Raw genomic sequence first — 19729 nt, 5'->3', positions numbered from 1 at the left:
AATTAGTTGGGTCTTGGGGTCAGAAAGTCTCACCAAAAAAAAAAAAAAATTTTTTTTGGCCTTGTTACAGACACACAAGATGCACACACAGGTTTAAATAGCAATTAAAAGGTTAATTTCCCACACCTGTGACTTTTTAAATTGCAATTAGTTCCTGTGTATAAATAGTCCATGAGTTTGTTAGCTCTCACGTGGATGCACTGAGCAGGCTAGATACTGAGCCATGAGGAGCAGAAAAGAACTGTCAAAAGACATGCGTAACAAGGTAATGGAACTTTATAAATATGGAAAAGGATATTAAAAATATATCCAAAGCCTTGAAAATGCCAGTCAGTACTGTTCAATCACTTATTAAGAAGTGGAAAATTCAGGGATCTCTTGATACCAAGCCAAGGTCATGTAGACCAAGAAAGATTTCAGCCACAACTGCCAGAAGAATTGTTCGGGATACAAAGAAAAACCCACAGGTAACCTCAGAAGAAATACAGGCTGCTCTGGAAAAAGATGGTGTGGTTGTTTAAAGGAGCACAATATGACGATACTTGAACAAAAATGAGCTGTATGGTCGAGCTGCCAGAAAGAAGCCTTTACTGCACCAATGCCACAAAAAAGCGCGGTTACAATAAGCCCGACAACACCTTGACACGCCTCACAGCTTCTGGCACATTGTAATTTGGAGTGACGAGACCAAAATAGAGCTTTATGGTCACAACCATAAGCGCTATGTTTGGAGAGGGGTCAACAAGGCCTATAGTGAAAAGAATACCATCCCCACTGTGAAGCATGGTGGTGGCTCACTGATGTTTTGGGGGTGTGTGAGCTCTAAAGGCACGGGGAATCTTGTGAAAATTGATGGCAAGATGAATGCAGCATGTTATCAGAAAATACTGGCAGACAATTTGCATTCTTCTGCACGAAAGCTGCGCATGGGATGCTCTTGGACTTTCCAGAATGACAATGACCCTATGCACAAGGCCAAGTTGACCCTCCAGTGGTTACAGCAGAAAAAGTTGAAGGTTCTGGAGTGGCCATCACAGTCTCCTGACCTTAATATCATCGAGCCACTCTGGGGAGATCTCAAACGTGTGGTTCATGCAAGATGACCAAAGACTTTGCATGACCTGGAGGCATTTTGCCAAGATGAATGGGCAGCTATACCACCTGCAAGAACTTGGGGCCTCATAGACAACTATTACAAAAGACTGCATGCTGTCATTGATGCTAAAGGGGGCAATACACAGTATTAAGAACTAAGGGTATGCAGACTTTTGAACAGGGGTCATTTCATTTTTTTCTTTGTTTGTTTTGTTTTATGATTGTGCCATTCTGTTATAACCTACAGTTGAATATGGATTCCATAAGAAATTAAAGAAATGTGTTTTGCCTGCTCACTCATGTTTTCTTTAAAAATGGTACAGATATTACCAATTCTCCAAAGGTATGCAAACTTTTGAACAAAACATTTGCAAGCAAGTAATTCTGGTTCTGTTTGCTCTGTCTCCCAGCAAAAAGTTTTACTGAATTGTAGGTAGCGCTCTAACAATTTTCCACCCTCACAAATGTGCTTGTCCATAGACATTCAGTCTAATTTTCAGTTCATTCACCACCCCCATTGTTTCATAGAATATATCAGCCTCTGAGTGGACTAGAAGCTCAATCTAGGTGATAATTGCTGGTTACCACCACTTTTACAGTGTATGCGAACATATTAGACTCTTTATTTATGATTGTGGGAAAACAAAACAACTCACAGGCCTGTAGAAGTTGTCCTTGTCAGTGCAACCACACTCACTGAAGGGTACACACTTGTCTCCACTGAGCACCAAACCAGTGTCACACACACATCCCTCAACACAGGGCTTATTACAGGTGCCTTCAGATCCAGGGTCTTGACAACTGTCTGGACACGCAGTACCACACGTCTCATAGTGACTACCAACCAGACATTTCATAGCTGGGGGAAAAAACAGAAAGAAAGGAGGGGTGTTCAATGAACCTTTGGAATGATGGCTGATGAAAACAAAAGAAAAATTATTTTGTTCTGCTTTACAGAATGCCTGTGTACTACCACAAACAGACACACACCCACAGGCACAGACATGTGCATTCTCAAACACTTACGACAGAAGGTGTTATTCCTCCAGTTAATTGGCACCCCAGCTTGAGCGCACAGGTCGGCATAGCTTTCAATAGCTTGGCACAGTGCCACTACACTGCCACCAGTGCCACACTGATCAAACACACAATTCTCAAAGTAAGGACCAGGAAGCACAACTGCATGACATGGCTTGAAGATTCCTGGGAACAAAAATGATGAATAGATATTAATGCTGGGGCAAAACAGGTGTCACATGTCATAAGAACAGCCCTTAACTAAGAAATGGAAAGCCATGAACAGATGTACTAAGATCATCTTTAGGGTAGGCAGAAGTATTTCCCACAATGTCTCCAGGGCAGAATGATAAATACATTAAACAAGATAAATTAAACAAACTCAAGCATTCTAGGATAAACATATGATGGAATGTCAATAAAAAAATCTAATGCTAATGTCAACAGACCTTAAATAAGCAATCAAACTTGAGCAGAATCTACCCAATTTATAAACAATATATAAATCAACAAGATTACAAGCAATAACAATTAAAAACACAAATTTGGCTAAATGTTGACTCCGTGAGCATGAGCATATATTTATATGTACAACAAATAACCTGAGTGAAGGGAACAAATACAATAGCTTTTACTGGTGTTATACAATAGCTAATAATGGACAATTAATATACTTATATAGACGATTGGCAAATGATTATATCCTATAACTGAACACTGGATGCTGATTTGACATTAAATGTAAAAAAAAAAAACAGAAATACAAAACTAAAAATATTAATTCCAAATTGTGGTAAAAACACGAGCTGAAACGGTTTTATACATGTTTTCTGTGACCTCAGCATCAAAGCATTTTTAAAATGTATGTATCAGTGTATATGTCTCACCATTGAGGTCGGTAATCATTCCACAGCTAGTAAGTTTTTGAGCTTCACTTTGGATCTTGTCATCACATTCAATGTCTCCTCCTCCATGAATACAACTGGAAGAGTAAACATGAATGATTAAATCTTCAATGATAGAAATGTGTCTTTAGATGAAGGTTAATCAAGTCACACATTTCCTTTCTGCTTTATTTCTCTTTCCTCACCTGTTTTCTTAATTCATTCATCACACAATAGAAACATGTTTATATCACTTTTGTGAAGTTCATGATTAATTTTTAACACTTACTCTGGCCTGTCATCGGGCACCTGCCAACTTTCTCCAAGCTCATTGGTGCTGTCTGTTGGGTTCCCGTCGGACTTGATGTTGTCATCATTATAATTACCATTAAAATTTCCTAGCATATATTTGTAATTAGTAAGATTAATCATGACAGACTGTCTGACTATTTAGAATAGGTTAGCAGAAGTAGTAGAATATGTATAAATGTACAAAAATAATTCTTAGTTATGAAATACCATAAATTTGCGAGTTAATTAGATTTGGAAAAGTTCTTACCACATAGTCCACATAACAGGCCACTGTAGGAGGAAGGTAGGGTGACATCGGCATGATGATTTCCATCAAATCTGACGAGCAATCCGAAGTCTGTCTCGAGCACCACAAATTTGCCACTTAGGAAGATCTTAACATCATTTGGAAGTGTGACAGGCACAGTGACCTGAACTCCATTTACCTGCAGAATGTAAAAAATAAGTTAAGCATATGAATGCAGGCTTGTTCTCATATCCTTTAATCTGTCATTTGGGTCTCACAAACCCCTGAAATGTCTCTTACCTGAACTTTTCGGCCTTTGCCCAGATTCACCTTCATGCCATGGACATTGATAATGACAGATCTTACATAAGACACTTTCTTATTATTGTCTCTATGCTCGTTCTGTGTCTCGACAGTAAAGTATGGCAAGCCAGAGGTCTCATTACAGGGCTTTGTAAGAGTGTAGGAGCAGGAGCCCATGTAGTGATGTACTTTCTTATCAAAGGAGGTGTAGTGAGGGTCACCAGAGACCGAACAAATGCCTGTATCTAAATGAGATAGATAAATATGGAGAGATAAAATTCAGAAAGTTTAGTCCCGGATCATGCTGTCAATACTGTGAACATGTTTGTGCAGAATTCACATGAGGATGTATCATGTGATAAGTTATGTAAACACCTTTACTCAGTTTGTACAGTATAAGCTAGTACTAGCATTTTTACCGAGTGGTTTGCAGCCATAGTCTCCATCCTGAAGTTGGCAGCTCTCAGTAGGCAAACAGCTGGTCTCTAAACACTGGATAATTCCTCCACCCTCACATGTACACTTGTGCATACAGCCCTCAAGATACCAGCTCTCATTCACCTAAATATAATCACATCGATAGGAATGAGTAAGAAATGTATCCACCAAGCACGCTGTCACACCTGTTTTTCAAACCTTAAAACTGATTGGCAGGAAAAGAAAGAGAAAAAAAAAAGTTCTTTCTATTAGCCCTGTTTCCTTCAGATACTCAATTAGGTGACTGTATATTCCCCATGATGCCTCTCCAAGGAGGTTTCTTATAATGACATTTAGCTTAGCTTTCTTTAATACTGATATTAGTTCCTTCCTTTCCTCCTCATATTCCCTACATTCCAGCAGCACATTCTGAACAGATTCAGAGTGACCACAGTGTGCACATCTTTATGATTGTTTTGACCTCAGCTTTACTCAGCGGAATTTGCATGTTTACTGTTTGCAATTTGAGTGATTGCTTGGCTAGTTTGTCAAAAACCTAATTTCCTTCTACTCCTACAGGAGCAGGAACCCAAGCAAAGAAAACCGTCAGACCCTTATTGTGTAGATTGCTTATTAAATTATGAATTTTAAATAGACGATCTTGTCTGCATGATTTCACGGATCTAATGCTTGTGAGTGCTACCCAACTATCAGATGCAATTAGAGTATTATTAATGTTGTTTTCTTCTAACCAACGCAAAGCAATTAAAATAGCTACAAGCGCAACTGCATATACTGATAGGTGATCTGTAGACAGTTCTTTCCTTAATTTCTACCTCGTACTGTGGAATGAAACTGCAGCTCCTGTACGTCCAGTCTCTGGGTTTTTGAGCCATCTGTAAATAATATCAGCTTATCTACAAAGTGCTGTTCAATGTAATTTTGTGCTACCCTCCCAGCAGGTTCCTCAGTTGTTGCTGTATATTTAAATCTATTAATGGCGTCACAAATAACCATGGAGGAATAACTGAAGATGGAACTGTCAGACTGTATTGTATGTTATATAAACCATAATTGTCTGCTTTTATATTTCCTGTCCACCCAAAGCTTCTAAAATTAGTATTATTGTGCTCCCAACAGTCCTGTAGGAGGGTGTGAGCTATTATGCCCCTTCATATTAATCCAGTACGCCAGCATAAATTTCACCTTTCTTATCCATAATGGCATTTCCCCCATTTCAACTTGTATGGCAGCTACTGGAGATGTTTTAAATGCTCCACTGCATATTCTTAGTCCTTGTGCCTGCTCCACATCCAGCTTATTAAGGTGACTCTCTGCTGCTGACATATAAGCTATACACCCATAGTCTAATGTAGCTCTCATAAGGGCCTGGTACATATTCAACAATGATGCTCTGGTTGCTCCCCAGTCTCATCCTGACAGGCATCTTAATAGATTGTTGACCTTTTTACACTTGTCCTTTACTTTATCAATATGGTGCTTCCAGGTCAGCTTTTCATCTAACAATACCCCAAGAAATCTGATCACATCTGTTCAAGTGTTTAGCGATATAATTTCAAGGATACTGCCTTATGGTGTCTAGAAAAACATATCAAAAGTGGGATGCTATCAAAACATTCCTGTTTGTTTGAGGGATTCTTCTAGTCCAACACAGCAACAACGGCTCAACCAATGGCATGAGTGTGGGGCGGGACTACCTGTTTGTACAACCAATGGAAGATGGGGGGAGTTTTCTGGAATTTGTTTGAAAACGTATTTTTTTTCTGTTTTTTTTTTTCTTTTTTTTGCAGTTCCATTTGGTGACACTAGTGGAGGAAATGACACGCTTCCACTTTAAAGGGTTAGTTGTTACAAACCTCTGTTACCATTCACTTTCATTATATGGTAAAAAGATGCAGTTAAGGTGAATGTCAGTCCCTAAAATTCTGCTTAACATCTGCTAATGTGATACATGGAAGAAAGAAAGTAATATAAGTTTAAAACAACATGAGGGAAGACTCTTAATTTTTTGGGGTGAACTATCCCTTTTACTCGTGTGTGTGTGTGTGTGTGTGTGTGTGTGTGTGTCTATATATATATATATATATATATATATATATATATATATATATATATATATATATATATATATATATATTATATATATATATATAAAGAAGCATTTCCAGAAACTGTGCTTTGCGTTAGTGCATCGCGTGCATGCTTGCAATGCATTAAAACTCACAGGGTGGTAGGAGCCTGAAGAGTCCACACAGCCGCAGTCTTTAACAGGCACACATTTGTTGTCACTGAGGACGAAGCCTGGGTCACACTCACAGCCTTCTATACACTTCTCACTGCAGCCTGGCAGTCCGTTGATACCCAGACAAGTCTCCGGACAGGAGCTCACACATACAGAGTAATGGCTATTAGGTTGGCATAACAAAGCTGCGGAAAAATGGGGAAAACTTTGTCATTTAATGACAGTGAAATTGAGGTTGAAGTGGGGATGCAGGTTCGAGTGTGGACTACAGTACGTTGTTTTCCCTTCTCTCTTGGACTGCTATCCTATCTCACTCCACTGGCCTGGCCTGGGCATGAAAAGCCCATAAAAAATAAAAATAAAAAGTTTAAAGCTCACCTAAGTGTTGAACTTTGCTATTCCAACCTCCTGAACTGCATTCACGTCAACAATTTAGTTTATGCATTAGAAAGAGTTGACAGCAGACTTGTCACTGGGACAAATAAATGTGATGCTTGCATGAGGGATAAAAATTACCAAATTATACTGCTTTATACCTTTAAACCATTCTGCACTTCATTCTGTGTGATTTAATATGTGAGTGTATTACTTACGGCAGAAATCTGGCTCCCTCCACTGATGGACAGGTGCACCTGCACTCAGGCAAACATCGGTATAAGCCTGAAGCTGGTCACAGAACACCTGCTGCAGCCCCTGATAACGGCACATATCAAACACACAGCTCTGGAAGAAAGGCAGTGGGTCCACCACCTTAATACAGTCCCTGTGAGGAGCACAGAATGTGTACAATGGTTAAGCAGTAAAATAATTTTAGGGTCTTGTTAGCTCATGTTAAAAAGAATATTAAAATTAGAGCACACAAATTTGTCATGAAACAGACTATTTCATTTCAAATGGTAGGATTCAACATGGTTTTACTGTAGTCTTTGGGAATTTCATTGGAAGGCTTGGTTTGGTTCGGTCTGTTTGGCTTGGTTTTCGTACACAACGTTTAATAGGCCAAAACACTTATCCATTTTCGTTGGAAAACTCCATTTTCAGTTTACTAACGTCATTCAGTTTCCAAAGTATGTGGTTAAGGTGAGCATTTTCAAAAGTCTTCGTTTTCGGTATAGGAAAATGGCATTCTAGTGTATGAGAGGCACATATGTAACGAAATGAATGTGATTTCAAACAAAATGTATTAGTGTTGACAAGTCAGGGCTATTGAACTGCTGGTCAAATCGTCTATAATTTTTTTTATCCGAACCTCCAACTGATTTTGATGAAATATCTGCGCACAATCATCACACAGCAGAGCGCTCGCTGTGCACAAATCAGCAGTGAATTTAAAAACACATAATGGTGACTTTAACACTTAACGTTGGGTGTTTTTTTATATGTGTCTCATGGAATGCGCCCCTAAATTTTCCACACTGAAGGTGTAAATCTTGTTTGTGTGAGACATCAGTCCTAACCTAAATGGTCCATTTGTGTCAGTTATTTTTCCACAGTTCTCTGGATTAGAGACCACATCCTCCAGCTCAGGATCACAGGGTGGGCCAGGCCCGGTGTCAGGTTTGCATCTAAAAACAAAATACAGATCTGTGTTACATCGTCAAGCATATGAAGTAGACGTAATCCTCAAAACACTGTCCTGCCTTAACAGTTAAGCAGATAAAAAAAAGAAGAGTGAGAGGTACTTACGTTTCATCCTCATCATCATCAGTTTGCCAGCTGTTGCCAAACTGATCTGAGCTTTCAGCTTGGGAGCCATCTGGCTTAGTGAAGTCATTATTGGGGTTTCCATCATAGTCCCCACACAGGCCACACATCTGGTCATAGTAGGAACTGAGACAGAGACAGAGATATTAGTGCAAGTATAATTATTTCCCTAGAGACATTTTTCAATTTACTTTTGTGAGATTTACTCTTGACCCATAGCCCCTAACAATTATCATGGAGCTTTGTGTTTCTAGCTAAATACTTCAGGTCAAAGTGATGGATGTATTCCAGTGGGGCTGTTTTTTTTTTTTAGAGGTTCAGTACCTGGGAACAGTGATCTTGGCATAATGGTTGCCGTCCCACTGCACCACCAAGCCAAATGGAGTAGTGAGGATAACATACTGCCCAGCAAGGGAGAGAGACATGAGTGGAGATGGGGAGTGGGGGAGGGACACCTTCTGTCCATTCACCTGGATGTGTGGATAAGAGAAAAACAGCCACAGAAGTGGATTGAAGGAAAAGGTTATCTTTGATTAAAAAAAAAAAATAAAGAATTGTAGGATTTTGTTTGTTTTGCTTTAGAGATAAGATTGTTCTTGGAAAAAATGGACAGAGGGATAAAGTGATAAGGGTGAAAATAAAGAACAGATAATGAACAGATTAGAAATAACTGAAAGAAACTATCAAAGATGAGCAGAGGGTCATGAAAATTAATATGTGCATTTACTTAATCCTGGAGATTATATTCATAGAGAGACTATAATGTATTTTTAGCTGTTGACTTGAAATCTAATTTCTTGACCTCAAGATTACAGAATGCCTTCATTATAATAATAATTAATAGCCCCTAATAATTTTATTTTTAAAAGCACCTTTTAGCCATTTAGCACAAAGTGCTTCACAAAACATAAAATTAAATTAAATTAAATAAAAAGACAATAAAACACAACACATTCACATAGTAATAAAAGCAAGTCTATACAAATGAGTTTTTAAACGAGACTTAAAAACAGACAAAGATTCAGCAGATCTAATATCCCAGGACAGGCTGTTCCATAATTGTGGGGCCTTCACTACAAATGCTCTATCACCTTTAGTTTTGCATCTGGATCTTGGAACAGCCAACAGTTCACGACAAGAATATCTAAGAGGTCTAACTGTGTCATAAGGTTTTAAAAGTTATGCTACATATTCTGGCACCAACCTTATATGTAGTTAATAAAATCTTAAAATCAACCCTAAAATGAATTGGTAACCAATGCAAAGAAGCTAAATCTGGAGTAATATGATTTGAAGACCTAGTTCTTGTCAAAAATCTAGTTGCAGCATTTTGCACTGATTGTGGCCATGCTGAAGTGCGTTGATTTAAAATTGATAACAGGGCATTACAATAATCAAGGCGAGATGAAATTAAAGCCTGTATTAAAGTTTCTCTGTATCCTTGAAACTCAAGACATGTCTAACCTTTCAAATATCCCTTAACTGATAAAGACAAGACTGAACTTTCTGGCGTGATATTCAAAATGTAAATGTATGTCATATTACACGCCCAAATTTCTCACCACTTGCTGAATATTGGGGACCATCTGTCTAAGTAAATGGAGATTTAATGATGACAGCTTTTGTGGATACTGACCAAAGTTCTCCTGCTTTTCATCATTGTCACAGTGACATCATTGACTGTCACATACAGTTTCCTCAGGTAAGAAACGCCAGAAACTCCTCTCTCTTCATTTTTACCCTCTACTGAGAACCAAGACCCTGCAGAGCCAGGAGAGAGAAAAGATTAATTTATTTAAAGTGCAGGCTACTTATAAACAGGGACATACACTCACTGAGCAATTTATTAAGAACACCTGTACACCTTCTTATTCATGCGATTATCTAAGCAGCCAATCATGTGGCAGCAGTGCAATGCATAAAAGCATGCAGATAGAACCAGTGCTGGTGTAGGGCTGTCTACAGAAATTCTGCAGAGGACGGCCTGGTCCGAAATCAGCATTGAAGGAGTTAGGAGTGTGAGGTCGGAGAAAACCTAAAATTTCTCTTGAGATGACAAGATCACGAGGAAATAGAACTGGGAATGGATCAGAGACTAAAAGAGGAGTGGAAGACACAGGTGAAGATGAGGATGAAATGGAGGTAAGATGGACAAAGGTAGAAGGAAGAACAGGAAAATATGCAACAAAAAAGACAAAAAAAAAGGGAAAGAGGAAGGATCGGAACATTGTTCCCTAGATAGTGAGGGAGAGGAAGTTGAAAGGGATAAGAATAGGAAGGAATTCTGGATAATACTGAAATTTAAAGGAAGAGATGGTATAGCAGGAATGAATCCAATGGTGCTGACTCATGAATTAAGGAAACTAGTAGGTGAAATAAAATTTGCTAAAATACAATAGGACGGCGCATTGATGATAACGTGCAATAACGAAGAGCAGCAAATTAAAGCAATAAAACTAAAAATGTGGGCAAACAAATGGTAATGAACTATAAGATAGTTGGTAAAAATTCATGGGTGTATGGAGTGATACCTGTGGTCCCTTTGGGAGTTCCTTAATGGAGGAACTAAAAAAGAATTTTGAAGGAGGGAAAATCATGGAAGCAAGACGATTGCAAATGAACAGAGAAGGGAGCAGAGTCAATAGTTTGTCAGTGTGACTAATGTTGGAAGGTAAAGATTTGCCAGATCATGTAAAACTAGGTTTAATTAGTTACCCGGTAAGGATGTATGTGGCTCCCCCTCTGAGATGTTATAATTGCCAAAGATATGGGTATATTGCGACAGTATGTAAAGCAAAGACAAGGTGTGCATGCTGTGGAGGAGAACATGAGTATGGGAAGTGTGAAGTAGGAGCAGAATTAAAATGCTGCAATTATGGGAGAAATCACAGCGTGGCATTTGGAGGATGTGTGGTCAGAAAAAGGGCAGTGGCGATACAACAAGAAAAAGTCAAGCATAATATAACATATGCGGAAGCAGTAAAAGCAGTAGATTCAAGGAATAAGCAAAGTGGAAAGGAAAGAATGGGAATTGATAAAGGAAATGAAGAGACAAGGAGATTAAATGGTGATAGCAGAATAACAGAAGATGCAATGATAGTAAGCAAGAAAAACTTTGTGCTCTTTGTAGCAGAAGTAATTAATTGCACAGCCCAGACAGAAAGAAGAACTGAAAAGATTCAGATCACAGTAAAAGCAGAGAGATTTCTAGATATAAGAGGATTGACATGGGAAATGACTTATAATGGACAGTCAACAAAGTCAGGAGTCATGGGTTGGATAACATTGATTATGTTATTATTTATTAATCCTACAATGGAATGCAAGAAGTCTATGTTCTAATGGTCAAGAATTTAAAGGGTATATAAATCATATGGTACATAAACCAGATATAATATGTATCCAGGAAACATGATTGAATCCTAGGATAGATTTTGTTTTAAAAGGATATACAAGTGTAAGATGAGACAGGGAAGCAGGTAAAGGTGGTGGGTGTGTCACATTCTTTAAAGATGGAATACCTTATAGAATCTTGGAAAAAGGAGAAATAATGGAATATGTATAGTAGTGGAAATATGGATAGAAATGAAGAAATATGTAATAATAAACTTCTATAACCCGTGCCAAAAATTAACAATGGAGAATTTAGAAAATATAAAAGGTCAAAGTGGTGAAAAGCTGATATTGTGAGGGGATTTTAATGTGCATAACATGTTATGGGGTGGAGAAAGAACAGATATAAATGGAATGATGACTGAAGAATTGATGAAAGCGAAAAACTTGGTATGCTTAAATGATGGGAATAGGACACGGGTGGATGTGAAATCAGGATTAGAGTCAACACTGGATCTAACACTTGTATCAAGTACATTAGGAGGAATAATGAACTGGGAGGTTTTAAATAAATGTACAATTGGAAGTGATCATTACCCAATAATAAGTACAATCATGAATAATAGTGAGATAAGGAAGGGAAAACAAGGAAATGCAGGAAAATGGAAGTATGAGAAAGCCAATTGGGAAAAATTTAAGATAATGAGTGAGGAAGGATTTTTGTTAAGAACAGAGATTAATGAAGAAAGAAGTATAGATAGGATAAATACAGAAATAGTTGCATCCATAAAGAATGTTGCAGAAATATGTATTCCAAAAAGTAAAGGAAAGAGGATGGAGAGAATAGTACCATGGTGGAATGAGAAATGTATAAAACAGTAAAGAAGAAAAGGAAAGCATTTAAAATATTGAAGAAAACCCACAACTGGGAAAATATGATAATATATAAGAAATTTCAGGCAGAAACAAGAAGAACAATAAGAGAAGCAAAGAAAGAATACTGGATATCATTTTGTGAAGAAATAGGTAAAAACATGCCTATACAAGAAATAAGGAACACGATTAAAAAGATGAGTGGAATTCAAAGAGAATATGATTATCCAGTGTTAAATATGGAAGATGAGAAAGCTGAAATTTTCAGGAGTGCATTTACAAAAATAAAAAGTTCAGACAATTTGACAGGAGAGTAAGGAAATGAGAGAGAAACTGTCAAAAGAATATCCACATCTATTGGAAAAGATAGAAACATCGAATGGTATGTTGGATGTACCTTTCTCAAATCAGGAATTAAAGAGAGCATTAAAAAAATGAAGGCATCAGCACCAGGACAAGATGAAATAAGCTATAGTATGTTAAAGTAACTCAGCGAAGCCTCATTAGAAATAATATGAAAGTTTTATAATAGAATATGGGAGGAAGGAGTTTTACCACAGAATTGGAAAGAAGCATTAATAATACCTATAAGGAAATCAGGGAAAGGCCCAAGCAAACCATTAAATTACAGGCCTATAGCTTTAACTACACATTTATGTAAATTAATGGAAAAGATGATTACTGATCGATTAATGTACTATCTGGAGGAAAGAAATTTCTTCTCCCCATGCCAAAGTGGATTAAAGATTTCTTAACTGAAAGAAACATTAAAGTGAAGATTGGAGAAGTTATACCCAATAGGGGCTTGATAGAAAACGGGACACCCCAAGGAAGTGTCATAAGTCCATTACTATTTATTATTATAATTAATTATGTTTTTGCTAAAGCTGATATTAATTTGGGTAAACCGCTGTTTGCAGACGATGGAGCCCTTTGGTTCAGAGGAAGAAATGAAGAATATATAGTTAAAAAAATGCAATCAGCCTTAATCAATGTTGAAAAATGGTCGCATAAGTGGGGCTTTAAATTCTCGGTAGAGAAAAGTAAATCCATCTTCTTTACAAATAAAAAGATAAATAAAGATTTAAAAATAAAGTTATATTATAAGGAATTAGAAAGAGTTTCAGAAGTAAGATTTCTTAGGAATATGGTTTGACAGTGAAGCAACATGGAAAATACACAGATAAAATGGTAGAGAAATGCAAGAAGATGTTAAATGTAATGAGATGTGTTTCAGGAAGTGAATGGAGGGCTGATAGAATGGCTTTAAAAACCATTTATACAACAATGATAAGAACAGTATTTGACTATGGTTGTATAACATACGGATCAGCATCTAAAACTCAGTTAGATAAATTAGAAAGAATACAATCTCAAGCATTAAGAATATGTTGTGGAGCATATACATCTTCTCCAATTCCGGATTTGCAGGTGGAGTTGGGTGAGATGCCAATGTACTTAAGAAGACAGCAGTTAATAATGTCATACTGGGCTAATTTAAAAAGTCCAAAAGATCAGCACCCGACCAAAAAGGTGTTAGAAGCATGTTGGGAACATGGAAAAGGAAAGGAAACTAGCTTCGGTTGGATTACTGAAGATTTAGTACAAGAAATGAAATTAAAGGAGTATAAAGTTGCATCAATAGTAACTTTACCTCCAACTCCATTATGGATTATGCCAAAACCTAAAGTAGATTTATTCCTATTAGAGTCAAGGCAAGGAAATGACCAGATAGTAATAGAGGCAGAAATAACAAAGGAGTATATTTGGACAAAATATGATCGTCTTCCTCAAGTTTATACAGATGTATCTAAAGATCCAGGAAAAGGACAGGTGGGAATTGCTTATACCATCCCAACGTTGAAAACAGCAGAAGGAAAAAGGATATCAGATCATGTTTCAGTATTTACAGGAGAATTACTTGCAATTATGATTGCAATACAAAAATAAATGACATAGGATCAACTAATACTCTCATTTGTTCAGACTCTAGTTCGGCATTATTAAGTTTGTACGCTCAATATTCTGATAGTAGACAAGACATAGTTTTGGAGATTCTCCAGATTTGATATAATATGCAACAATCAAACAGGAAAGTACAATTTGTATGGGTACCTGCTCATGTAGGAGTGAAAGGAAATGAAGCAGACAAATTGGCAAAAAAAAGCAATGATGAAAGAAGACATTGACATGCAAATATCATACAGTAGATCAGAAATGAAAGCAATAATTAAAAAGAAAATAATGCAAAAGTGGCAATACTATTGGGATAATGAGGAAAAGGGAAGACATTTATATTCAGTACAACCATTGGTCGGAAGAGGAAGGATACTAGGGGGAAGAAGGAAAAAAGAATGTGTTATATCAAGACTCAGATTGGGGCATACAGAGTTAAATGCAACAATGCATTTAATACGAAAACATCCAACAGGGTTATGCAGCAAGTGTGGGGTTAAGGAGTCAGTAGAACATGTAATAATACAGTGCAAAAAATATGTAGAAGAAAGAAACAAATTAGTAGAAGAATTACAGAAGAAAGGAGAGCAACAAATAACATTAAAGAATGTTTTGAATCCAACAATAGGAAGTAATATACTATTACAGTTTCTTAAAAGTTCAAATCTGATTGAAAGAATATAGCTAAAAATGGAGGAGCTGAACATGCAGCATCATTGGAAGCTTTTAGTCCTGATAAGCCTGGGGAAGTATATAGTAGGAAAGTCTCTGATCCATTACCCACAGTAGAATGCAATATCTAAGAATGCGAACTGCCAATAAAAAAAACAAGAGGAAGAAGTGCTGGTGTAGTGACTGCACTTTAACTTTGTAGGGCAGCCTGGCTTTAGTTGTTGCTTACCGGTGTTGTTTTTACAAGTGCGTGCTAGAGTGTAGGTGCAAGTGCCCATGAAGCTGTAGAATTTGCCATCAAAGGTGTTATAATGAGGGTCACCGGAAATAATACAATCTTGAGAGCCTGGGGAATTGAGAAAAGAGATTGAGTGCAAAATTGAGAAAGTATTTTTTTTAAACATCAACCATTTGTTGCTACCCAAGGTGTGGTTCACCCAAAAATGAACATTCTGTTATCGTTTACTCAGCCATTAAAGTTTTCCATCATATGACTTTCTTTCTTCGTAGAAAACAAAAAGAATTGCTAGGCAGAATGCTAGACCCCTACAGTGAAAGTGAATGGTGACTGAGCCTAAATATCTTGCCTAACATCTCCTTTTGTGCTCCACAAAAGAAAGTCATTCAGATTTGGAACAACATGATGTGAGGGAATGATGACAAGATTTACATTTTTGGGGAACTATCCCTTTAATAGCTAAACAAAACAGCAAAATTTAAAGTCCAATAGTATACTGTCACACATTATTTGTAAATAATGAAATGTATGTTATGAAATGTATGTTATGTAATGACGTGGTTGTATGTAATGCAATGCAATCTACTATTTCCGTTGTATTCTATTTTATACTTGTACAAAATTCCCTGCTCCGCGCATGCACGAGTCAAACATGTTCATACTAGTTTGTTACATGCGCGAAAGTTTCAGTGCAGCTTCTCTGTAACGGAGTTATATGGAATCTCCTGGCTTTTGTTTATTCCTTTAAAAGTCTGTTTTTCTTGGTGTGGTGTTGTTGTGTGTTCATACCTCAGTAAGTAACAATATTTTTCACCATTGTAAATATGTTTTAGAGAGTGTCAAAGTGTTATTAAGTTAATCTTACCTCAGAAATGTTTTTATGATAATATACATACAACAGCGGTAATATTCGACAAATCAACCCAGCTATTCGCTATCAAAGTGTTTATTTATTTCTACAAGTCTATCGCTTGTCAGTAGCAGCAGCGGCAGACTAGTTCGCTTTAATAGTTGCATTACAATATGCTCTTGTTTACTGTTGCATTATACGAGTTTAAACTTATCAGTATATGCACAGTCATTAAAAGTGTTTATTTTGCCATGTCATATTAATATTGGTATATATATTTATTGTATTTAATTTGTCTTTCTAACAGAAACCACATATATCCTCATCCACACAACTGAAGCTGTCTATGCATCGTATTATTCATTCAATAATAAATATTTGGATTCTAAACTTCATTCAGGAGTAGCTGCAGTTCTTTCTGACAGAAGAATTAGGCCAGTTGATGTACCACGATCCATCTACGCACAAAACATCTCACAATACTGTACAGTGAGTTAACCAGAGTACTCACCTTCTGGGTAACATCCAATTATTCCACCCTGTATGCCACATTGTTCATTCGGGGGGCACTCAGCAGCATTACAGGTAACGGATGGGGGGTCACACCTACACTGGAGCTCACAGTCCTTAGTGTAGAACTCTTGACCTGGCTAAAACCATGGAGAGTAAATATCATATTAGTACTGTAATAAAAATTGCTTCATTAAATAAAACAAACAATCACACATTTTTACAGTTCCCTCACCTGGTAATACTGTCCATTGTACGTGCAGCCACATGTATCTGCTTTCACACACATGCCAGCACTGAGGACATATCCAGGGTCACAAAGACACCCTTCAGAACAAGGCCCAGTGCACTGATTTGGAGGAATCGGGGTACAGGAAGGCTGGCATATCGGGACACACGATTCAAAGTGGCTATTGTCTGGGCATTTCAGAGCTGAAGAGGAAGACTGTGTGTTAACCTGTGGTATATTCTCCACAATGCAGTGTTTGCAAAAACGGTGTAGTGCAACACATCTAATCACAATTGCATCTTTGCTCTATGAGACATTATGAGAAGTAGTCAACACTTTTTGATAAGAGTTTATGGTTTCCCAGAGGACAATGTAATTTTCAGACGTACGACAGAAGGTGCTGTTTCTCCAGGGCCCAATTGTGATGCCACGTTCCTGACATTTATGGACATATGCCTCTATTGCTTCGCACAATGCGGACTGAGCACCATCCAGCTCACACACATCAAACAAACAGTCTTGGAAGAAACCCTACACACACACACAGGGTTAAGACGTTATCTGTGGAATGGACAAACTTATGAACTAATGCCTTACAAATGAACAGATTCGATTTCACTCACATTGGGATTGACTTTTGGATGGCAAGCAGCAAATGGACCATTGCGGTCCAGTATGACACCGCAGTAAGCAGGCCCTTCATACAAGTCCTGCTCCGTATCTGTACACCCTGGGCTCGGGTCTACCACTGTTTTATCGCAGCTGAAGGGCAGAAACAAAGGTAAGTCTTCTTCTATGACATCCATTCATAGGCAACAGAAATAAGTCTCGCTCAGTAACGATATGCGCCTTGCACGTTGTCTTACTCAGGGTCTGTGTTCCAACTGTTGCCGAAGTCAGTGGGCCTTTGGACCAGCTCACCAGTGGGGGTACGGAAGTCATCCTTAGGGTCTCCATTGTAGTCGCCACACAGTCCACAAAGTTTGACCTCATAGCTGTAAAATGATCACAAACAAAGAGTTGTATGAAAATGCTGTAAAAGACTATTTAGAGTCTTTTTAGACTAAGGCTTTTAAAAGAATCATACTCACTCCTTTATAACTTTAATATCCATAAAGTGGTTTCCATCGTAACGTACAGTTACTCCAAAGTTCAAGGCCACTGTGTAGTGCACACCGGACTTAAAAATGTCAACACCACTGACAGGACTAAAAGGAACATTCACATTGGTACCATTCACCTGAGAAAAATCAGAAAACAAACTGTACATTTAAATGTGCCACCAAAAACCAAACTAAATATATTTGAAATATAGTACAGTGTATAATATCACAAATACTGTCCTTTTCTCTTACCTGCACAATCCCTCCTTTCAGAATGGACACTTTGACGCCCAGTGCATGGACATGTACCGCTTTTACATAACTGATATGAGGATTGTTGTAGCGATTCTCATTGTCTGTGTATACAGCGAAGTAAGGAACATCTGTGCTGTTACAAGGCTCGGACATCAGGTAAGAGCAATTTCCCATGAAGTCATAGCGCTGGTTATCAAAGGTGGTGTAATGGGGGTCACCAGAGGAAACACAAGTGGAGGTACCTATAAGTGAACAACCACTTGGTGTCAGATGTAAGTATGCATACTATAAATAAAATATTATTTAAATGCAAGATGCATCAGGAAAACATTTTTTTATCCTTTGTATGAACAATTACAAGTTTTCAAGATGATAACTGCCAGCTCTTATGACAAAAATGTCTAAGTAGAAGATGGCATAAAATCTGAAAACAAGGCTTTGTGCTTCGAAACATATTGGAAGTGCAATTGCAAGAGTAATTCAAGAGAAAATTCTCTCATCATTTACGAACCCTCATGCCAACTCAGATGGGTATGACTTTCTTCTGCTGAACACAAACAAAGATTTTTAGAAGAACATCTCAGCTCTCTAGGTCCATACAATGCAAGTGAATGGTGATTAGGCCTTTGAAGCTTCAAAAAGGAGATGGTGTCAGCATAAAGGTAATCCATCAGACTCCAGTGGTTTCACCAATGTCTTCTGATGCGATCCAGTTGGTTTTGTGTGAGAACAGGCCAAAATGTAAGTCCTTTTTCACTGTACATCTTGCCAATGCAGTCTTTGGGCACGATCATGATCAAGCTCGATTACACTTCCTAGTGCTTGACGCATGCACAGTGCGCTAAACAGTGCTATAGGCAGTGATCGCCAAGGAAACTGCGGTCAAGATGTACAGTGGAAAAGGAATTACATTTTGGTCTGTTCTCACCCAAAACCAACTGGATCGCTTCAGGAGACACTGATTAAACCACTGGAGTCCATGCTGAAGTTTATGCTGACTTTATCTCTTTTTTGGAGCTTGGAAGGCCTGATCACCATTCACTTGCCTTGTATGGACCTACGGAGCTTAGATATTAGTCTAAAATTCTTCGTTTGTGTTCAGCAGAAAAAAAGAAAGCCGTACACATCTTAGATGGCATGAGGGTGGAGTAAATGATTAGAGAATCTTCATTTTTGGTGAACTAATCCTACCACTGATCACTTGTCAGTTGTAATAAGTATGGGTTAAGGAAAGATTGTAGTTCTCTACAGTACCTTTAGGGTAACAGCCATGCACTCCGCCAACCTCCCGACATTCTTCTGTCACAAGGTCACAGGTGTTGTCCACACAGTCAAAAGTGTAGTTGCCCGCACAGCGACACAACTTGGAGCATCCATTTCCAAATATGATCTCACCAGGCTGAGTGCAAACACAGACCGTGATTAGAGCCAAGACTATAGTCACAGAACTGGTTTAAAATGAAGCCTCACATGAATGACAATTCACACA

The 19729-nt window shown here is 37.9% G+C and overlaps 1 protein-coding gene across 1 annotated transcript in view; it reads right to left on the bottom strand.

The window, feature by feature from the left end:
- Positions 1-19729, bottom strand: part of LOC127449618 (IgGFc-binding protein-like) — a 69222-nt gene that overhangs the window by 16493 nt on the left and 33000 nt on the right. Inside the window, exons 72-93 of the mRNA XM_051713143.1 lie at positions 19495-19639; positions 18238-18482; positions 17974-18122; positions 17749-17877; positions 17506-17644; positions 17272-17413; positions 16889-17085; positions 16655-16793; positions 15285-15401; positions 9858-9982; positions 8546-8691; positions 8204-8347; positions 7975-8082; positions 7111-7280; positions 6500-6702; positions 4257-4398; positions 3835-4082; positions 3556-3733; positions 3286-3394; positions 3000-3094; positions 2122-2298; positions 1752-1954 (exon numbers count right to left, since the gene is read on the bottom strand). Of these exons, the coding sequence (XP_051569103.1) occupies positions 1752-1954; positions 2122-2298; positions 3000-3094; positions 3286-3394; positions 3556-3733; positions 3835-4082; positions 4257-4398; positions 6500-6702; positions 7111-7280; positions 7975-8082; positions 8204-8347; positions 8546-8691; positions 9858-9982; positions 15285-15401; positions 16655-16793; positions 16889-17085; positions 17272-17413; positions 17506-17644; positions 17749-17877; positions 17974-18122; positions 18238-18482; positions 19495-19639 (3450 nt within the window). The remainder of the gene's footprint in view (positions 1-1751; positions 1955-2121; positions 2299-2999; positions 3095-3285; positions 3395-3555; positions 3734-3834; positions 4083-4256; positions 4399-6499; positions 6703-7110; positions 7281-7974; positions 8083-8203; positions 8348-8545; positions 8692-9857; positions 9983-15284; positions 15402-16654; positions 16794-16888; positions 17086-17271; positions 17414-17505; positions 17645-17748; positions 17878-17973; positions 18123-18237; positions 18483-19494; positions 19640-19729) is intronic.

Source organism: Myxocyprinus asiaticus, chromosome 2, assembly GCF_019703515.2.
Source record: "Myxocyprinus asiaticus isolate MX2 ecotype Aquarium Trade chromosome 2, UBuf_Myxa_2, whole genome shotgun sequence".
In the NCBI taxonomy this organism is placed as follows: Eukaryota; Metazoa; Chordata; class Actinopteri; order Cypriniformes; family Catostomidae; genus Myxocyprinus; species Myxocyprinus asiaticus.
This window is presented reverse-complemented; position numbering and strand designations above follow the sequence as displayed.